At 41.3% G+C, this 22,043-nt stretch overlaps 1 protein-coding gene across 1 annotated transcript in view; it reads right to left on the bottom strand.

Moving 5' to 3' along the window:
- PARD3B (par-3 family cell polarity regulator beta) overlaps window positions 1–22,043 on the bottom strand; it is a 657,306-nt gene that overhangs the window by 322,630 nt on the left and 312,633 nt on the right. Inside the window, exon 5 of the mRNA XM_065413438.1 lies at window positions 3,424–3,515. Within this exon, the coding sequence (XP_065269510.1) occupies window positions 3,424–3,515 (92 nt within the window). The remainder of the gene's footprint in view (window positions 1–3,423; window positions 3,516–22,043) is intronic.

Here is a 22,043-nt window from a genome sequence, read left to right as displayed (position 1 = left end):
GAATCATATAAGATCTGGAGATCAACTATTCTCATTCAATGGCTGTGAAATGAGCTTCCAGACAAAGTCAGACTAGTTCAGAGTTTGATCAGTTTATGGGCATGCTATAAAACCCTGCTATTTGTGTGAAAGTTTTCACACCACAACCAGAATGAGGTGCAGGATACAGAGATTAAATGCAAACAAACAATATAGCCTTCTGTACTGGGGTGAGAGAGAAGTGCAGAAGACTTCATGAACTAGAGACCTCACCTTGTAAGTCTAATTTACTTGGGAGGCACCTCAATAATACAAAAAGACAAGTGATTGATAGCTGGAGATATACACAGTTATGAAGAATCCTGAGTAGAGGCAAGGTCTTGGTTATCTTGATAAACAACATGTTGTCAAATAACAACAATATGAATCAGGGAAGAAGTGATATTATCAAAAACACACTGGGTACAAGCATAAGATAAGGACAACAATAATCATGAGTATATCGTGAGCAGGGCTTGATTAATCCCAATTACAAATTAATGGGATCAAGAGACATGAAAGAAACAAATGAATGCACAGATTTGGCGATGCATAATAATTACATCAGGTGAAACAGGCTGTAGCAGCCTTTCACTAAATTTTATAAAAAACATTGGCAACCAAGCTGACTAGGTTCAATACATGTCTGATGAACGCTAATCAGCAAGCATATAGCTTGGAGACCTGGCAGGTGCATAGCAAGCTGGAAAAAAAAAAACTTTGATACCTCTTCACAACAACATTACCATTCTACAAACAGACTGATGTCAGAAAGGATTTAAAAAGAAACTGGAAATTGCCATACCATCCAGATGATGACCAGGGCCCCAAAGAGGGAGATTAAACAAACAAAACAAATCAGACAGATGGGTTGAGGACCATGGCCTTCTCCACTGTTCTTTAAAAGAGGAGAAAGCCAGACACAAAGTGAAATGACAACAACAGAGAAAGAAGGAGAAAGAAACAAACAAAGAAGCATCTTTATTGATAGGGCAAAAGGAATTGGTGATGTGCCCAAAAAGGAAAGATGATCTGGTAGTTAAGAGCTTAGCCTGGGTCTTGTGAGAGGCAACAGACTTCCTGTGTGATCTCGGCAAGTCCTTACCATCTCTGTCTCAGTTCCCCATCTGTAAAATGGGGATAATAGTGCTTCCTTACTTCACATGGGAGTTGTACGAATAACACATTAAATATTGTGACGGGCTCAGGTACTAGAGTGATGGGGACCATATAAATATGACAGATAAATTAGATAAGAAATCCTCATGACAGTGCTGATTACAGTAAGCCAAATTTCAAGAGATCAAAAATCATGAGAGATTGGTGGCTATCTTGCAAGTTCAGCCCCATTGACAGTAATAGGAGATGGTGGCCATTCTGAATAAGGGAAAATTTGTGAACTGGAAGCCTTTTATCAAGTTTTCATGAGAGAGGTTAAAAAACACCCTGAAATTGCTAGACATGATAAAAATCACAGATGTTAGCAATACTGTGATTAGAAAATAGATTTCAAAACAAAGACTACTCAATAAGGAAGAAAAAAGTATTCCATGAACAGACTGTCATATGTCCAGAGGGGTCCTAAAAAGAGTGTGAAACAGTGGTTAAATATCCTTGTGGCATCCTGTGTCTTCTACATGAATATACATCTACGCTGTAGGAAGGATAGGGATGGGGACATCTTTATTTAGATTTAGAGCACCATAAGATGGTACAGAAGATGTACAAAACAAACGTGGAGAAAAAACAAGTTTACTGTTTCTAATAGCTTATTATCCAACTCTACTAAAGTGTGAAACACGGGACAACAATTTAGTCACAAGAAGTTGGAGACAATTTCAGAGCGAATCAGTGTAATAAGCTTACATGAAAGAAGTGGATTTTAAGAAGGTATTTAAAAGTAGAAAATGGAAGGTGCTTAGTACACAGAAATAGTAGGTGATTCCAAGCATAGGAGCAGACTAAAGGAAGGTAAAGATGAGTGAGATGGCACGGAGTGGAGTGAGCAAAAGAGAAGAACAAAATGCAAGCAAAGATGTATGTGGGGATGGAGTTTTACACATACTGCTCAGGGCTTTTAATTCACACCGTTTTGACAACTGACTAGAAAATGCAAAATTATAGTAAAGGATTATTTGCCTTCACCAAAATTGAGTTGTTAGTTTGATTATGATATCTTAGCTGTCATGTTTAGTTTTCCAAATTACACCTTTTACTTCACAGTTAGGCAATGTACTGTCATAACTAGTTTTCTACGACAAAGCATATTAACGGACACCAGATTATTTCACATTCTAAAAAGTGACTTCATAGTAATGTGATTCATACGAATAACTTCCCAAGATTAAGATTTAACTTGGCATAAGGACAGGTGAACACTAGCATGGAATCATTTTGCTCTGAACTCACTAGGCTAAGTCCTTAATGAAATTCAGCATGGCACCAATTATACCAATGGAGGATCTGACCCACCTTGAAACTTGATGATTTTGGTTCACTGGGTTTACACAAAGGTTATTTTTTGTTTTGGTTCACATTCTGAGTTTTGCTTAGAATTTCAGATTGGAAGAAACCCAAAAACTCAAAGTGAAACAACACCTTGTTTATACCAAATCTTCCATGGTTTCCAATCCAAATTGTAAATCATCTTTATTTCACTCAAAACTTGGCCTAGGTTTACCCTTTCAGCAGTCTTTCCCAAGAAGTCAGAATAACTAACCGACAATTTAGATCACAACAACAGTGTTAGACTTCTGCACCAGTTATCTCCTGCCTAGTATAACTGAGGGAGAAAGAGGAGTTACTCATCTGATTGTCCCAGAGGAACAGGTCTCACAAAAGGTGCCTATGCAAATTTGCCTATCCTGTATAATGGATGCTCTGGATATAGCATTTTACAGGTTATAAAAGTGTATCTACAAATATAATAAAAATTTAAAAAGCAACTGAAGGAATAACCTTAATAATAAAAAGAGAGATGACATTTTAACCAAGAAAATTATCTACTTTTTGTGGGACATTGTGGATCAGAGGAGTGCTTATTTGTTTAGATACATGCACTCCACCTATCTTAGTCTTTAAGCTGCTTGTGAAATTGTTTAAAAAGCAAAATACAAACATATAAAAGAGCAGCATATTTCTTCCTTCCCCCATATCCCACAACCAGTCAGAACATACAATACAAGTCAAAGTCATAAACATTCATCATCCAAGGTAAACGGTACTCACATACATAAAAGCGCTTAAGTATGCGAGTGAAGTGAATTTTCAGGGTGGAAAAGGAAAAAAGGAGGGAGGCACTATGATGATGAGCACATGTACTTAAAATAAAAATGTAATAATCTTCTTGTCCTGCATGCTGGCAAACGTATTCATGAATCAATATTAAACAGAAGGTGCTCATACCTGAAAGTGAACTTGGCCTTCTGAGATGTCAGCTGTTCAGTGTGCCCAGTGAGATCCATTTCTCCATCTTCAAAAGAGAATTGTGTTGCACCCTATTGAGAGAGTCACATTTTGAAACAAAATGTATTTTTATGGATTTGAAACAATAGTTGTATGATATTTGAGTCTCCGCTTGAAATGGAAAACAAGAACAAGAAGTATTCTCAGCATTCCAATTGGCAGTTGAAATGAGAGGTTCTGTTCTATATATAGAATGTGAGGCACTCTGCTGTTTCTCTGAGTACTTTGTATCTGAGGTGTTTTCCTTACTGAACAGAGCCCTTCGTGTTTACAATGACTTTCTGGTTTAATACTCTGGGAAGTCCATGATCATTATTTGCTTTCAGAAAGGATCTTTCAGAACTCAAATGCTAACATACTGTACAGTAATTAAGGCCACATGTATTATACGGTACATTAGGTCTATATTATATAGCAGCAGTCTCCCCTGCCCAAACTTATTTGGCTTGTTGAGGGATTTGGTGAGGCACCTCCCCTTTTATCTCGTGGTTGTGCCCTAATTCCTCATTTTCTTCCCCTTCCCTGAGCAGTTCATTCCCTCCCCAAATTTACATGGTCCATTGGTGACTCAGATATGCTCAGTGTCTGCCAGGTCAGGGTGGAAGGGGATCAGAGAGGAGGAAAACTCATTCTGCTGGAGCCCGGCTCACTTGGCCATCTTGCCCCACAAGTCTAGATCTCCTCTACCCTCATGAGTCAGAGAGAGAGGCATGACATACTCATGTGGCCCCCACAGCACTCTCCAAATTAAAGGGACAGTGCAGACGCTGCAGACTAGAGCTTGCATACCCAAAAAGCTGCTTGGAAACAGAAAAAGCCTTCTGGCTTCCCCAATGCCATTTGCCAGAGGATGAGGGGGAATAGCTGGAGGGAAAGGGTTGTGAAGAATCACCGAAACTCTGCAAGAAAGTACTTGAAGCTGAATTTTTCTGGCGCTTCTGAGCTCCATGGAGGTATAGTAGAGGTACTCTCTTATGCAGAGCTGGCCTGAAACTCTCACTTTTTCTGATCCAGAGCCACCTCCTCAGCCCATGATGAACTGGCTGGCTTTGAAGAAACCCAATAGCTTTGCCTCTTCTTCATTATCTGCTTTGGCAATAGTGTCATACCAGGGAGAATATTTATGTGGTAAAAGCAGTTTTTTTGCAACAACCTCCCAGAAAAGGACGCTACACAGCTATTTGACCAGACACAAAATATGTTGCACACAGGGACCTGACATTAACACCAAAGCACTTTGGAAACTATTATTTAACTTTCTGTTCCAGAACCTCATGTTCTTTGTGTTTGCTTTTTTCTTTATTGGGAAAGGGAAGAGGTACCAAAGAGATAAGACAACTGTCAGCTTGTGATGTATTAGCTTTAATGTACTGTACTTCACTGTGACCCTCATGGCAATAATGTAAACAGAGCAAAATTCATAACAAAGACCTTCTCTGGAGAGGTCACTTCTGCCAGCTCTGTAACAGGAATATAGCTGGAAGATATAAATCTTCAGATGTCAACACACAAAGAGAACTCAATTCATTGTTTGATCTTAACCAGATACAAAATAAAGTTAATTTTTTTTTTTTGGTGCAATGGCACAAATTCTTCCAGTGTATATTCTTACTGTTACCAAGTTGTCTTCAGATAACCAGAGTGGCACAGTTGTATATCAAATCTAAAAATGCCAGCTAGATTGGTTATTCTATTTCTCAATAATAAGAGCTTATGGCCTAAGAAGAAACTATATTATAACTTTCCATTTCTTAGAGAAATATGATTTTGTAAGACTGGCATTGTTGGGATCAATACATATGGTGTCTCGATGATTTCTATGACAAGTTGTTCAGTTTATAAGTAACAAGGGGGAAAAAAAGATAGATTTTTCTTGCAAACTAAGTTTGGAATCGGTAGATCAAGCTGGGTTTTATCTTGTTCACAAACTATTTTGTAAGTGGAATCTAACATATCAACAGAATTGTTACCTAATCTGAATAGAAGCCAGCTCACTCCAATGTAGAACAGTAAAACCAATACAGCTAATAACAAAAGCTATTTTTTTTGTCATTAAAGTAAGTAAATAAGACTGAGTATATAGAGGAGGCAGATATTTTGCAGACATTTTCATAGTGGAACCACTCTTCAAGGGACAATTCTCTGATAAACTGTAAGAATTCCCTACTCAGTATTATCTACTAAATGAACAATGCAATCTCAAACAAAGGGTAAGTGATGCAAATCTGACACACAGTCTCCAAGTGATGACTTCCACTTCCTAGCAAATCCAGCCTTGATGACAATAAGGTCCACAAGCAGACAAACTTCATTAACAAGAATGTACTAGATCTAGCAACTCACTAGCAAAGCAAACCCTATAACAACATGGTAATACTGGTGCCGAAGAGGCTTTTGCCTTTGTATAGGGTTGGCAATAGTAACAGGAATAGAAATATCAGAATTTGATCTCATACTGCGCCTTTTACTCACAAGTATTCCTAGATTTTAAGACAAAGGACCTTTTTGATCACCTGATCTCCAGCATAACAAAGACCTTAGAAACTCACCCCGTAATTTCTGCATCAAACCCAGAACTTCTGTTCGAGCTGTACTCTCGACTCAAAGACATAAGGCACTCAATCACAATAGTCATTATTAGGAGCTGACAAATAGTATGCACACAGCCTTACATATTAAAACCTCTTATTGACAGAGGGAAGGTGGACCAGAACACTGAGTTTACAATCGGAGAAGTGGAATGGACTCTCTTGTTTCAGTGCGATAATCACCAGAAATGGACAGAAGGGAATTCTATGTAATACCGCAGCTAACATGTAGAACTGTACTAGGTTTAAGCCCATCACCTTCTGGCCCAAATGTGAGAATGCTAGCGCGTAAGCTTATGGCAACACAAGAACCATTAAAAAAAACAACAACAAATAATCCCACAACAATGCTTCCAGGGCTGATTTTAGATTTTTCAACAGCAGCAGAAGTAATAACTGTGTCACCACATAATTTACGCAGAGTCAACTGACAGCATAATACAAAAGCACTACATGTTATACTATTTATTTTGCAAATAAATACTATAACATGCTAAATCATGTGGTGAAAGGAAAGTCATGAAATTGCACATATCTAAAAATAGAGAAAATATTTTTACTTTCAGCTTATTTAAGAAATTTAAAGAAAGTGCTGTTAAAAACATGTCTTTCAAATTGGAATCAGAAGGGAGAAAACAAGCCTTCTGTAATAAAGTCAACTTTGAAACCTATCCTCTTGGCCAGTCCTGTACAAACACATATAACCCAAGTGCTTGAAAATTTCTTGTATTCCTTTTGCTATAGCTCTCAAATTGTGCACGCCTGCATGCGCCTGAGAGAGTGTGCAAACCATTGATTGAGATATATTAGAAACCTCCCACCCCGAGAAGATGTACTATCATTCCTTCTCAACAAAAAAATACTGTTTAGATTTGCTGTACATTAAACACAACACTGAAAAGATGTTAGAGATAACCAGGCAAACAGGTGTAAAAATGTTCCATTACAAAGCTAGCATGATAAAATGGCTACTTACCTTTTATTGTGATTCTTCAACAGCACTGTGTCTGCATAGTCACACTAGAGAGGAATGTGTCCCCAACCCAGCAATGCTCAGCTTCAGAAATATTCAGAGCTCAGGTTATAAAAGGACCCCCAACTACCTCAATTCCTCCTGGTAAACCAAGAATGCTGTGAGATTAGTACTTATAGGCAATGGGGAAGATGGGCAGGCAGTGTGAAAATGCGGATACAAAACTCTTGAAGAGCTACAGTTATGACAAGTAACCATAATTTTCTTCTTGTGGTCCAGTCAATGGCAGATACACAGCGTGGTTTCCTACCTCCACAGGAGTTCTGCCACCATTGTTTTCAATATTAGCATCGACTGGGTGATGGATAAGCTTGAGGAGGCAGCTGTCGATGCTGCTGAGCTGAGCACTATTCTGTTTTGAGATCTTGAATAAGTCAATGACATTTCTTGTTGGCTCAGTTTGGTGAATCGCTGCACTGACAGGTCAATCTTGTCGGGCAAGAAGCAGCACACATTGGTCTGGTTATTAAGCAGGATAAAACAAAGACCCTGACCATCACTATGATGCAGCCTCTAGCTCCAGATTATAACCAGCTCAGTATTAACCTGTCCGGGCAGGGCATTGGGAAAGTGGCAACTGTTGAAGACTTGGACAGCATCATAGACAGTAATGGGGGATGCTCAAGAGATGTAGACACCTGTATAGCAGCAGCTGCCGCCATATTTTGGGCCCTTCGGCAGCCTCTGTGGAGATGCCACAACATCAAAGCTTGCTTCAAAGCTGCAGATCAATAGAACCCTTGGTTATACCAACTTAGTTGCATAGCAGCAAAACATGGCACTGACGAAGTCTGAAGAGCACTGGACTGACATTTTCAATTCTTATTGTGTTTGCCAGCTGCTCCACATTAAGTGTCAGGACAAGATCAGAAATGAGGGTATTCTAAGCCAAACACAGCAATTGCCTCCATCAGCACTGGTTCGGCTTAGGCAGCTTTCTTGGCATGGACATGTTATTAGGATGGAAGTCCAACTAATTCTGAAGCATCTTTACCAAAGAATGCCGCTACACAGCTGGCGATCAGGTGGTCGCCAAAAGCTTCAGAGGTGCGATAAGATTTCCAGGGATGGACAAACTGAGTATTCAGCCAGACTACCTTAAGAACCCATCTAGAGATCAATCTGGGAGGTGCTCAGTCTGCTAGGAGACCACGTTCCTTTGGGATTTGCCATGATGATGATGGTTCCCAAAGCAAGTCTCAGAATCAGATGCTGAGTTGAGAGAGTAGTGCTGTGTAAATGCCTGAAGAAAACCCCAGGTGGCAACCCTGCAGGAGGAACACCTTGCACCTAGTGCATAAGATGTGCACTTAACACTATCTTTTATCAATTTGAAGAATGCATCAACTAGGGGACTTTATGTACATATAGACGAAGCCCAAAGTGAAATATCTTGATTTGGAACTTTATTTTAATTGAAAGAGTTAAAAGTGAAAATAGTTATTTGAAGTTCAAGCTTACAGTGCCGCATCCCTTGAGAACACAGGCTTTTATTAACAAAGGAAACGCAGTACCAGAAAATCCTAATCCTAAAAGTAAAAGGTCACAAAGCAGCAGCAGCAGGTTACAGCTCTTTATTTCCTTATTTGGCCAATAGCAACCCTCCTTTCAAGAAAGTTCAGCAGGAGTTCAGATCTTACCAACTTAAGGAGAAAGAACCATGCAAGGAAACTTGTGGGCTTAAAGGGATACTTAGTTTACAAATGCAGGAAATGTATCATCTGTTGTTCTCACAGACAAGTTTAATTACCACATTTAAAAAGTGAACATTTTTAGCAACACTTTCAGGATCACGGGAGCATTTCTGACAGCCAGAATGAGTTTAAACACCGCAGCACTATTTTTAGCTTTAAAAATAAACACTTTCATAAATATTCCCAAACCAATTAGCAGCAGCTAGAAAGTAAAGGTGTTTACATTTAGTTAGGACTAGACCCAACAATTTACAGACTCCACATAAGAGACAAAAGAGCGCAAGCCCAATCGACTATCAAGGGGTGAATACAAATTTACCCTGTTTAATTTTAACATATTTTAACTTAACCTTAATGTAAATCAGTTGAATCACACAGACACACGTGCCACTAACTGAGAACTGTTCAAAATGTTCAAAAACACCTGTTGTACAGCTTTTAAGATTTTGATAGAATGATTCCACATCTTAATGCATTTCCTCAGAAAAACTTCATATTTTTTTCACCTTGTTCTGTTAGAACAAAGCAAAGACTACTGATCTATAAACACATACATATACACATAAACAGTGTGTGTGTGTGTGTGTGTGTGTGTGTGTAAAAACCAAATGAAGCACTGTTTGTTGAATTACAATAATCAGTGTTTTTTATTAGTACAGTATTACTACAGGTATCAAATCCAAAAACCCTAGAAATATTGTAAAGGGTTCAGAATCCAAACCTTATCTGCGGGTATGTCTACACCCAGCCGCTAGTTCGGCGGCTGGGAATTGAAGTTCTGGGTTCGACTTATCGCGTCTTGTCTGGACGCGATAAGTCGAACCAGGAAGTGATCGCTGTCGACTGCGGTACTCCAGCTAGACGAGAGGAGTACCGCGGCGTCGACGGGGGAGCCTGCCTGCCGCGTGTGGACCGAGGTAAGTTCGAACTAAGGTACTTCGAACTTCAGCTACGTTATTCACGTAGCTGAAGTTGCGTACCTTAGTTCGAATTGGGGGGTAAGTGTAGACCAAGCCTGCATTGTCCTGCTGCACATTTAGTGTCCCTAAGTCTACTATGGGCCTAATCTAAACCTTGGATGCCAACACTTCTCAGTTTTAGGGTGTGAAAGATAGTTGGGAGGAGGTATTCAGACTCTGGATTCCAATCTAAATAACTGATCTCAGGCTCATTTCTAACTACTGCAGTATTATTACTACAAAACTTCCAATGGTATTTTGGGTTTATAGGTCCAGCCCTAATCTAGTAGCCTTTAGGCAAATAGTTTAACAACATAAAAGTCTGTATGAAGTAGCTTACAGTTAAATATTACCAGTTGCCTAACTCCAAGTAAATTTTAACTGGTTATTAAGAAAGCACCACAGGGAAAGCTAATATCTATGAACATTAAACAGACATTTACTTTACATTAAAGTAACCATTAGCTATTTCTTCTTCTACAGAGCAAGGATATTTTAAAGCTAGACAATATATTGACTGTGATGTATCTTACAAAATAAGCAGTCAGTTATCAGCAATCTGTTCTTTGCCATCTTTGCAGAAGAAAGGATGGATCAATACTAAAAAGACTTTTTAAACAGCAAAGAAAAAACACAAGCCTGCTGTGTATTAAATACTTTTGGTGGACTACACAAAAGATTAAACTCATTTAGGTATCAGAAACAAAAACTATTGATGTCAAGATCAGCATTTCATCTGTTCAGCAAATCTTTCAACATTAGGCTATCACCACCCTGTCTGTCTCTACCCACACAGTAACAAATAAAAGGAGAAAAAAGCTGTCTGAAATAGATGTTTGCAAGCAGAATGTTTAGTACTGCATATGTAGAGCTAAAAGAGGCTTCAAGAGAATTCTGGCTTCATTTTAACACCTTGCTATTTATTTCCTCCACTAAATTCAAACATGAAACTAGTCCCTTGAAAAACAGCCAGTCAGAGAAAAATGCATTTCTGAGCATGCTCTTAACTGCAAAGTCCATCTCAAAGATGAAGATGCTGACTGACGGACATCTAAACTGCCATATTTTAACCAATATTTTTATAACTGTAAATATATATTTTAAAAAGAATGAAACATTCCTAACTGTATAACATCCATTCATCTAGGAGCCCCATAGCATAACTACCATCAAAACATCAACAAGACTCTTTTTAAATAAGCCAAACTAATGTACATGCCAGCCAATAAAATACTGCTAAATTGAAGGAAAAGATGGCAATATTTTCTACCAGACTTTTCCAATCTTTCCAGAAGTGTGCTTAATGTAGATCACTATGCCACCATAAAACGTGATACGTATTCTTAAACAGCCTGCAATACTTCCATTTCACGTACTGATTAAACTACATCATCCTCTTAACCATTCAGAATAAAATTCATTTGAAATGGATAATTGATGGAATTGTGCAGTGTCTACAAATGCAATTAATCCCTTGATGAAGATGATTTTAGGGCAGGCATAGGCAACAAATATGAAAACATGAATCTTAAACCTTCTTTCATAGAATCATAGAATCATAGAATATCAGGGTTGGAAGGGACCTCAAGAGGTCATCTAGTCCAACCCCCTGCTCAAAGCAGGACCAATTCCCAACTAAATCATCCCAGCCAGGGCTTTGTCAAGCCGGGCCTTAAAAACCTCCAAGGAAGGAGACTCCACCACCTCCCTAGGTAACGCATTCCAGTGCTTCACCACCCTCCTAGTGAAATAGTGTTTCCTAATATCCAACCTGGACCTCCCCCACTGCAACTTGAGACCATTGCTCCTTGTTCTGTCATCTGCCACCACTGAGAAAAGCCGAACTCCATCCTCTTTGGAACCTCCCTTCAGGTAGTTGAAGGCTGCTATCAAATCCCCCCTCATTCTTCTCTTCTGGAGACTAAACAATCCCAGTTCCCTCAGCCTCTCCTCATAAGTCATGTGCTCCAGACCCCTAATCATTTTTGTTGCCCTCCGCTGGACTCTTTCCAATTTTTCCACATCCTTCTTGTAGTGTGGGGCCCAAAATTGGACACAGTATTCCAGATGAGGCCTCACCAATGTCGAATAAAGGGGAACGATCACGTTCCTCGATCTGCTGGCAATGCCCCTACTTATACAGCCCAAAATGCCGTTAGCCTTCTTGGCAACAAGAGCACACTGTTGACTCATATCCAGCTTCTCGTCCACTGTGACCCCTAGGTCCTTTTCTGCAGAACTGCTACCTAGCCATTCGGTCCCTAGTCTGTAGCAGTGCATGGGATTCTTCCGTCCTAAGTGCAGGACTCTGCACTTATCCTTGTTGAACCTCATCAGGTTTTTTTTGGCCCAATCCTCTAATTTGTCTAGGTCCCTCTGTATCCGATCCCTACCCTCTAGTGTATCTACCACGCCTCCTAGTTTAGTGTCATCTGCAAACTTGCTGAGAGTGCAGTCCACACCATCCTCCAGATCATTAATAAAGATATTAAACAAAACCGGCCCCAGGACCGACCCTTGGGGCACTCCGCTTGAAACCGGCTGCCAACTAGACATGGAGCCATTGATCACTACCCGTTGAGCCCGACGATCTAGCCAGCTTTCTATCCACCTTACAGTCCATTCATCCAGCCCATATTTCTTTAACTTGGCGGCAAGAATACTGTGGGAGACTGTGTCAAAAGCTTTGCTAAAGTCAAGGAATAACACATCCACTGCTTTCCCCTCATCCACAGAGCCAGTTATCTCATCATAGAAGGCAATTAGGTTAGTCAGGCACGACTTCCCCTTGGTGAATCCATGCTGACTGTTCCTGATCACTTTCCTCTCCTCTAAGTGTTTCATAATTGATTCCTTGAGGACCTGTTCCATGATTTTTCCAGGGACTGAGGTGAGGCTGACTGGCCTGTAGTTCCCCGGATCCTCCTTCTTCCCTTTTTTAAAGATGGGCACTACATTAGCCTTTTTCCAGTCATCCGGGACCTCCCCCGATCGCCATGAGTTTTCAAAAATAATGGCTAATGGCTCTGCAATCTCATCCGCCAACTCCTTTAGCACCCTCGGATGCAGCGCATCCGGCCCCATGGACTTGTGCACATCCAGTTTTTCTAAATAGTCCCGAACCACTTCTTTCTCCACATAGGGCTGGTCACCTTCTCCCCATATTGTGCTGCCCAGTGCAGCAGTCTGGGAGCTGACCTTGTTTGTGAAGACAGAGGCAAAAAAATCATTGAGTACATTAGCTTTTTCCACATCCTCGGTCACTAGGTTGCCTCCCACATTCAGTAAGGGGCCCACACTTTCCTTGACTTTCTTCTTGTTGCTAACATACCTGAAGAAACCTTTCTTGTTACTCTTAACATCTCTTGCTAGCTGCAACTCCAAGTGTGATTTGGCCTTCCTGATTTCATTCCTGCATGCCTGAGCAATAGTTTTATACTCCTCCCTGGTCATTTGTCCAATCTTCCACTTCTTGTAAGCTTCTTTTTTGCGTTTAAGTTCAGCAAGGATTTCACTGTTTAGCCAAGCTGGTCGCCTGCCATATTTACTATTCTTTCTACACATCGGGATGTTTTTTTCCTGCAACCGCAATAAGGATTCTTTAAAATACAGCCAGCTCTCCTGGACCCCTTTGCCCTTCATGTTATTCTCCCAGGGGATCCTGCCCATCTGTTCCCTGAGGGAGTCAAAGTCTGCTTTTCTGAAGTCCAGGGTCCGTATTCTGCTGCTCTCCTTTCTTCCTTGTGTCAGGATCCTGAACTCGACCATCTCATTTCAGTTTTGTCAATTGAAATGTATTCCACTGGACTCCTTGATATGATTTGGGAAAGTAGTATGAGGCCAGCTGGTAGATTGATTAAGCAAAGGGCTCATTAAAAAAAAAAAAATAGAAAAAAAATGCGACTTCTTCAGATGTTCTTAACACAATATTCAAGTGATCTGATGTTTAGTAAGTACGTTTAGGCCACATATATTTTGACTTCCAACATGTGATAAGTCGAGAAATGGTGGTAGGAACATTTCCCCTCCCCCCCCATGACTACACGGGGATTTCCTGGATGTCTGCATGTGCCACTAGAGGCTCCAATTCAATAAGATAGTTCCTAAGCATGTGCTTAGGTAATCAATGGGACTATGCATGTGCTTAAAGTTAAACACATGCTTTAGTACCTTGCTGAATTGGTGCCAGGATGAGAATTGGGACAAGGAAGGAAATAGGAAGGAAAGAGCTAGTGGTTAGGAACACCTGTTATGGTACCATCATCAAAACACTGGAAAACTTGACAAAAGGGGGCATGGGGAGAGGAAACAAAAATTCAAATGAAAAAACGTACTGAATGCAAAAAAAAAAAAGGGGGGGGGGGGAATCCTGCCCTTATTTAGTTATCAGTTATTTGTTTGGGTTTGCACATATTCTTTGTGAGTTTTCTCTATTATGAGCATTAATCACTATGGTCAGTAATTTTAAATTCTATATTAATAAAATTATATATATACAGTATGTTAAATATCTTTTAAAACTAAACCATGCTGTCCTTGGAAAGTTTCTGCTACAGTAAAAACTCTACACGGCTATACTGCACAAAGGCCAATGTAAATATTTGAAAATTCAGGCATTGCATCATGACACATGCAGAAATAATCATAACATGAAAAGCTGGATAGAGGCTGTCTTGTATCTCGCCCTAAAGTACTGAAGGCCAAGAAAATACTGTTGTGTGTACATTTGAATGTAGTATAACAATGTGTATCTTAAAGAATTTTGTGCAGAGCTATACAAAATCTGAGATGGTGTAGAAATAGTAATATTTGTGCTCCTTCAGAGGAAAGGGATTATGATGCAAGTGAAGAGTAAATTATGCATTTTAATAGATTTAAGTAGAGCAGGGATCATTTCAGGCCTGGGGAACTGTAACTAGTACACACAGTATTGGTCTGCCAACAAACTGTATAAAAGCTGACAGGGCAATGAAACACAAGGCCTCAGCACCAAAATCAAAGGCCTCTTAACACTTAAGGTAAAGGAAATTCTCTATTAGCTGTAATAGTATTAGCATTCACACCTTTTTTAGTCAGTTGCTTTGTGAGGGGGGCTAGGAAGAACAGACAGAGCAAATCCTAGTATAACTAAGCGCAGGGCTCAAAGGAAGAGAACAATTAATACTAATATTGGTAAACATCTTCAGAAGTGATGTCACATCACTCCTCTGCACATAAAACATGTCAGGACTTAAGTCCAGGGCTTGAGACTTGAGAGCTTCCAGGGCTACACATGAACAGTCTCTTCTCCAGCGTGCTATAAAAGCTGCCTTTTGTAAGCCTTGCAAAGGATACAAGATATTGGGATTTAAAGCCATTACTGGTCTAAGGCCATGTCTACACTAGAAATTTAGATCAGCATAGCTTAGAGTTGCCAGGTGTCCAGTTTTCGACCAGAACACCTGGTCGAAAAGGAACCCTGGCGGCTCCAGCTGCCACTGCCAACCGGACCATTAAAAGTCCGGTCGGCAGCGCAGCAGGGGCCCAGGGCTAAGGCAGGCTCCCTGTCTGCCCTAGCTCCGCATGGATCCCAGAAGCGGATGCCAGGTCTCTGCAGCCCCTAGATGCATGAGCAGTCAGGGAGGCTCTGTGCGCTGCCCCCGCCCCAAGTGCCTGCTCTGCAACTCCCATTAGCCGGAAACCGCGACTAATGGGAGCTGCAAGGGTGGCGCCTGCAGGCACGGGGGCGGCGCCTGGCGCTTCCCTAGCCGCCCATGCATCTAGGGGCTGCAGGGACCCCTCCCCCACCCAAACATCCTCCCAGAGCCCCTCCACCCCCCCACCCCAACCCCCTGCCCCCTCCGGCACCCCAAGCCCCTCATCCCTGGCCCCCGCCCCAGTGCCCTCACCCCCCCCGCACCCCAACCTCCTGCCCCAGCCTGAAGCCCTCTCCTGCAACCCAAACCCCTCATCCCCGGCCCCACCCCAGAACCCGTACCCCCAACCCAGAGCCCATACCCCCCCTCACCCCAACCCCCTGCCCCCGAAACCCCTCATCCCCAGCCCCCGCCCGAGCCCTCACCCCCCCCTGCACCCTTAACCCCCTGCCCCAGCCCTCTCCCACACCCTGAACCCCTCATTTCTGGCCCCACCTGGAGCCCGCACCCCCAGCCCAGAGCCCATACCCCCCCCTTACCCTTACCCCAACCCCAACCCCCTGCCCCAGCCTGGAGCCCTCTCCCGCACCCCAACCCCGATCCCCAGCCTGCACCCCCTCCCAGAGCCCTCACCCCCCTCCCACACCCCAACCCCCTGCCACAGCCCAGTGAAAGTGAGTGAGGATGGGGGAGGGCGAGCAATGGAGGGAGGGGGGATGGAGCTTTCCGTGGCAGGGCCTCAGGGAAGGAGCGGGGCAGGGGTGTTTGGTTTTGTGTGATTAGAAAGTTGGCAACCCTAGCATAACTACATCACTCAGCAGTGTGAAAAATCCACAGCCCTGCGTGGCGCAGGCAGGAGATCCCCTCCCGTTGGCATAGGCAGTGTCTACACTGAAATTCTACAGCAGCACAGTTGCAGTTTCCTGCTATCACATTTTAAATTCAGACAAGCCCTAAGACTGAATTTTGCCTGTCTTAGAGTTCAGGCGGCAATAAACTTTTGCAAAGGAAATTCAGCATTTGGGATGAAGAAAAGGAAACATTTCTGGAAAGAAAAAGACATAGCGGCTGTTTGAAGTTGCTCAGGGATTTGGAATATTAAAATAAATCCCAGGAAGATAGAATGGGCCAGTCATGTGATTATATGAATCTAATAAGCAGAAGTGTGTGATGACTACATTTATCACCCATCACATAGATATCAACTTCACAGTCTAGTGTATGTATACACCTACATAGATGCATGCGTTTTTAAAATCCTTTGAGAACCGTCATGATGAAAGAAGCTATATACATGTAATATACTCTTTAATTAGACCTTCAGAATTTTTTTAAATAAGACTATCTTTCCACAATTAGAAGCCTGCACTATATCACACACTAGAGATCAGCTAACTAACTGCAGAAAGAATTGTGTTTGTTATGTTTTTTTAAATGGAATGCATGCTAACAGAGAAAGTAGCAGAAAAATTAAGTAATTATTCAAAATGTATAAATCTATAATCAATCACTTACCTTAAGTGCTTCAAGAAAGAATAAAAATAAGACCTAAGACAGAAGGCAGAAGTCTTATTGATAATAAAAACTGCTCTGTCTTTGAGCAACATAGATTCTACTTTGCAGATTTTTGAGCTTGTGTAAATAAAGCACTGAAAGCACTGCTAAGAGCCAGATATCGCATGGGCAGGCACTGTGGATGGTTCCAGCTGTGCAAATGTACTTTTTAATTTTAATACCTTATTTACCTTTTGGTCTTTTAATTAATTTGAAGTGGATTTAGTAGAAACGTGCTAGATTAACAGTCCTGCAAATCCATGACTTAATTTATTTATGGAAAATATATACCAACACTAAACATCAGTGCAAGACAGTGAAGAACCAGGTATTATGAGTTGAAATTTACCGTTCCCACTGCTTCCCACTCTTGGACATGAGAGGTTTGTATTCAAGTATGGTGCATAACCTTTGGATATTTGAGTTCCCACCAGAGTAGTTTTGGAGCATTCACCTGGGAACAAAGATCACTGAGAAACTACTTTGGCTCCAAAAACACTTACCTCTTTCCCAGCTGGGTGGGAATTCCCTTGGGGCAATAAATAAATGCAAAAAGTAGCATTAAATCTCACATATATTTCTGCCAGGAAATCTACCAATTGGTCTCAGAGCAAATGAACAAAACTTAATGTCATCGCCTTCCAGCCTGACATGCCACCTCCAGCCCCTCAAAATCCAGAGCCTGAAACATGGTTTACATGAAGGACTTTCCCACAAGGGGGAGGAGAAACAGGAAATTATTCTGTCATGCTGCCCACTCTGCACTTGTATTAGTTTTGGGTACTTTGTGCTCATTTTCCTTTGCTCCCCACTGTAATATAAAGCAGTGTCTTTGAATTTAAAGGCATAGAATGAAGCATATTATTTGAGAAAAAACATATGTATAATACCACTAGAGACATATCAATTAGAGAGGGTGGATAGTCTATTTCCAGTTTGTAACATCTGTCCATTAAACAACAGAACTAAACTTAGCAGTTTTTATCCTCCACTTTTATTATTATTTGCACCTTGGCACTAGAGCATTTGCATTAACTGCAAATAAATTTTCTTGTAAGACACTAGCAATGAAAACTAGTGGAAGGTTGCTCAGAATATTCGCACTGGAAATCTATATTTTAATCTATCTAGTATATTTACAACTAGTACACCTCTACCTCAATATAGCACTGTCCTCGGGAGCCAAAAAATCTTACCGCGTTATAGGTGAAACCACGTTATATCGAACTTGCTTTGATCCACCGGACTGCGCAGTGCGCCCCCCCCCCCCCCGGAGCACTGCTTTACTGCGTTATATCCGAATTCGTGTTATATCAGGTCGCGTTATATCGAGGTAGAGGTGTATATTGGATACTGAATGGTTTACATTAATAGTATGTATGCATACAACATGATTTAACAAAAAACAATACGTTTATTTTTTTCCTGCACTTCAGATATACTTTTCTCTTTGTATTTCTGCCACAAGCAGCAGAAAACTCCACTAAATGGCACTATTTGGGAATGGTACTTTTCTTTGGATCAACAGTATTTGGAGGATGGGGGAGAGTTGATTCCTGGGCTATGTCTACACTACAGCTTACGTCAGCATAACTTATGTCGCTCAGGGATATGAGTTACACCAACATAAGCGCCCGTGTGGACAGCGCTATGTTGGCAGGAGAAGCTACCGCCACTCACAGAGGTGGTTTTATTATGCTAATGGGAGAGCTCTCTCCTGTCGGCATAGAGCGTCTTTACCAGTCACGGTGCCGTGCAGCTGCACCGCTGCAATGTGTAGACAAGATTTGAAGACTACAAGTCTACAGTTTGGTTTCTTTGTCAGTTGTGCAAAGAGTAATAGGTCACATCCCTTTTAAAAATAATCACTAAAAGCACTGTTTTATTTCATCTAGTTAATGTTCTAAATTGTATCCTGTGCAGTCATGCATGCTATTGCACATCTCCAATCACTGAAAAATGGAATCCAAATTTTAGTACCACCATATGAGACTAAAGAAGGAATATTTTCAAAATTACATACAGTTACATGGAAAAATCTTTACAAATTTAGTTAGTAGTAACAAATTAAAACCTAAACCCTTTCTTTAACAGCAACCAATGTGTATTCAGTGCTATCTGAAACACCTGAAAGTACACTTATATTCTGAAAACTGATTGTACAAATGACAGCTTAGTGTTATATCTTTATTCCCTTCAGTTAACCCATTATCAAATTTAGCTGAGTTTCATAGTCAAACAAACAATTCCTTTTTTTTTTTTTTTTAAATGACACACACACAAGCTTATGCTGGTATCTGAAAATCAACAGTGATGGTGCAAAAAACATTTATCTGAAACCACCCCCTCACCGTAAACTGCAGTGAGCTTGGTTTACAAATGTCAAAATCCAAACTAGCTTCCAGTTTTGCCCATTATTAAAATTTCAAGGTATGTATTTTTTTTGTTTGCACTTCACCACCAATGATTTTAATTCTAAAATCAGAGACAGCTTAACGCTTGTGACGCACAAAATAGTGTGGCTTGCTTTTCCACTGTTCTGTTCGTTCTGCATTGCTGAGAAGAAGAATATCTTGTCTTTCAGGCACATCATGTCTTCAACACCTAATATCCTATAGCAAGGGAGGGCAAAAGTTAGGCCCTGTCTACATGAGAAAATTGTGCTGATTTAGCTAAATTGGTTTAGAAACTTAGTTAAATCAATGCAATCTCCTGGTGTGGGGATGCCTTTACTTTGTTTTAAAGGTCCCTTATATTGATTTAGGTTCAGTTGGTAAGGAAGTGACTTGGCCAATTGTCAATAAACTCAGCAGATAAAACTTGGAAATGATAAGAAGCAGATCGCATGGCCCTGACCTTCCAGTATAGAGAGGCTATTTTACATTATATCACTAGCAGATTATGGTCCTATACCTGGCCATGGAAGGATAAACTCAGTGTGCAGGGATCCTCTGATGCCATAGCTCCTATACCAACTGTTCTTCCCTGCCACCAATGTAGGAATTGTGGCCTACTAGGGAACAAGGCACAGCCAAGGTGTCCCTATACACCACTGACCCCTGGCTGCAGTACCAGCCTCTCGGGTTAAGGTTGAGAACTGCTTTCTATTTAAAGGTCAGGTTTTCCAAGTCTCTAAATTTTGCATGTCTTGACATTTCCTGTGCCTCCTGGGGGTACTTTGGAGTGTTAGTGGGGCAAATTGTGAGTCACTGGAGCAATGGGTTCTCGAGATACAACATTTTACAAAATCAACCGATTTTCATAACTTCTTTTCATAACACCTGAGGCTCAAACCATCAGTCTGATTGTCCCTCAACTAATGTCAGTCACTCAACATTTCTCGGAGCTAGTGCATGGCACCCACTCTCACTTTAGGGAAGCAATATTGAAACCATTACTAAAGGAAGAGTTTTGTGGACCCGGGCCTAAGTGAATTGCCCAGTCCCACACAGGACGTCTGTCATGGAACAGGGAATTGAATCCAAGTTCCCTAAGTCCAACCACTGGATCATCGTTCCTCTCATGCCTACCTCATGCCATATCTGTCTCCCCCTTCAAACCATGCCCCCATTGTCTCCATGCTAGCCCCTACATCCTTTCTCCAAGCTCATCAATCTGCACACCCTATGCTGACACCTGTCCATGGGGAGGGAGAATCACGCTGCCTGGACAGGCAGAGGGAGGGGAGTTGAGGAGATGATGAAGAGGCAGTGAAAGAAGTAATATGCAACCAGCGGATTCTGTGGCTGACGTAATCATTGCCAAGGAGCCGCTGGCAGTACTTGCCCTCTGCCTTTGCCGACAGCGCGAAACATTTAGGGAGTAGGGCACATGACCACTGTTGAACAGAGTCTAACACTGCCTTTTTGCTAAGGCAAAACTTGTGTTTAGGGAAGCTCTGCACATGAGCTACCTACACCGATCTGCACTCCACAAAAACAACCCCACATCTACTACATTTTACAACACCCTTCACCTTCTTATACAATCCTTTCACCCTTACAAAAAGGATGCCATCTAACACTATACTTTGATTTAGCCATCATTAAACCTACAGATCACTCATATCTCATCTCACTGTTGACAATCCTCATGGCAGGAAGAACCCTGTGCACCAGTACCGCACAACATACAGAATTTAGGGCTGAAATAAGACACAGTAGATTGCCGCATCTGTATAAATGGAAAATATGATAAATAAGAGCTGGGATGCGTGGAGTGTTGATATTCCTTTCCCTCTAGAGGAAATGGCTTCTCAAAGGAAGCAACTATAAAGTTACAAACTGTTAGAGAGGGGCTAGCGATCAACAGCATCCACTGCTCCGTTGGTCTCAGAAATGCTTTAAAACTGAGTTAAGTATTCCAAGATGCAGGGCAAACCAGGAAAAATACTCACTAGTCTCACTCCGAAAGGGACAAGTGGAAATACATCCCATTCAGGATATTCTGAAAGAGGATATTCTAGCCTCCAGTTAAACTCTGAAGGGGGAAAAAAAATAGAAAAAAAGAAAGAAAGAAAAAAAAAACCTAAGAATGACAAAGAAACCAATGCTACCCAAGCCCTTGCAAGTAGCAGAATCTCAGGGTCTACATTTTTCTTATTATGCAGTAATCTAGCCCTCTATAAAATGTAACAAGAGAAAAGAGAGCAACTAAAAAATATCTTTCCCAGATGAGCGAGGCCCACATCCCTTCACAGGGGTGCAAACTCTCATGTCTTGCATTTAAAAAGGGTGCACACACACACACACCCACACCATTTAGATATTAGGGCTTTAATTTAAGCCCTCTTCCCTTTTTGGTGGCTAACAAGGACTTACAGATCTGCCACCAATGGACATGCTGTCAAGATGGGTTCAACGGGGACAGGTGAGCAAAGCCCACAGGTAAGTGGTGAACATGGAGACCTGGGAGATGGGTCGGAAACGAGAGGGAGTGTGGGCTATATTGGCAGAGAGAAAGGAGAGTCAGGACAAAACTGGGAGGAAAGATCAAACCAGTATTTTAGATGCCTATATACAAATGCGAGAAGTATGGGTAATAAGCAGGAAGAACTGGAAGTGCTAATAAATAAATACAACTATGACATTGTTGGC

This window comes from Emys orbicularis, chromosome 11, assembly GCF_028017835.1.
Source record: "Emys orbicularis isolate rEmyOrb1 chromosome 11, rEmyOrb1.hap1, whole genome shotgun sequence".
Classification (NCBI taxonomy): domain Eukaryota; kingdom Metazoa; phylum Chordata; order Testudines; family Emydidae; genus Emys; species Emys orbicularis.
Note: the sequence above shows the minus strand (reverse complement) of the source record. Positions and strands in the feature narration are given on the sequence as shown.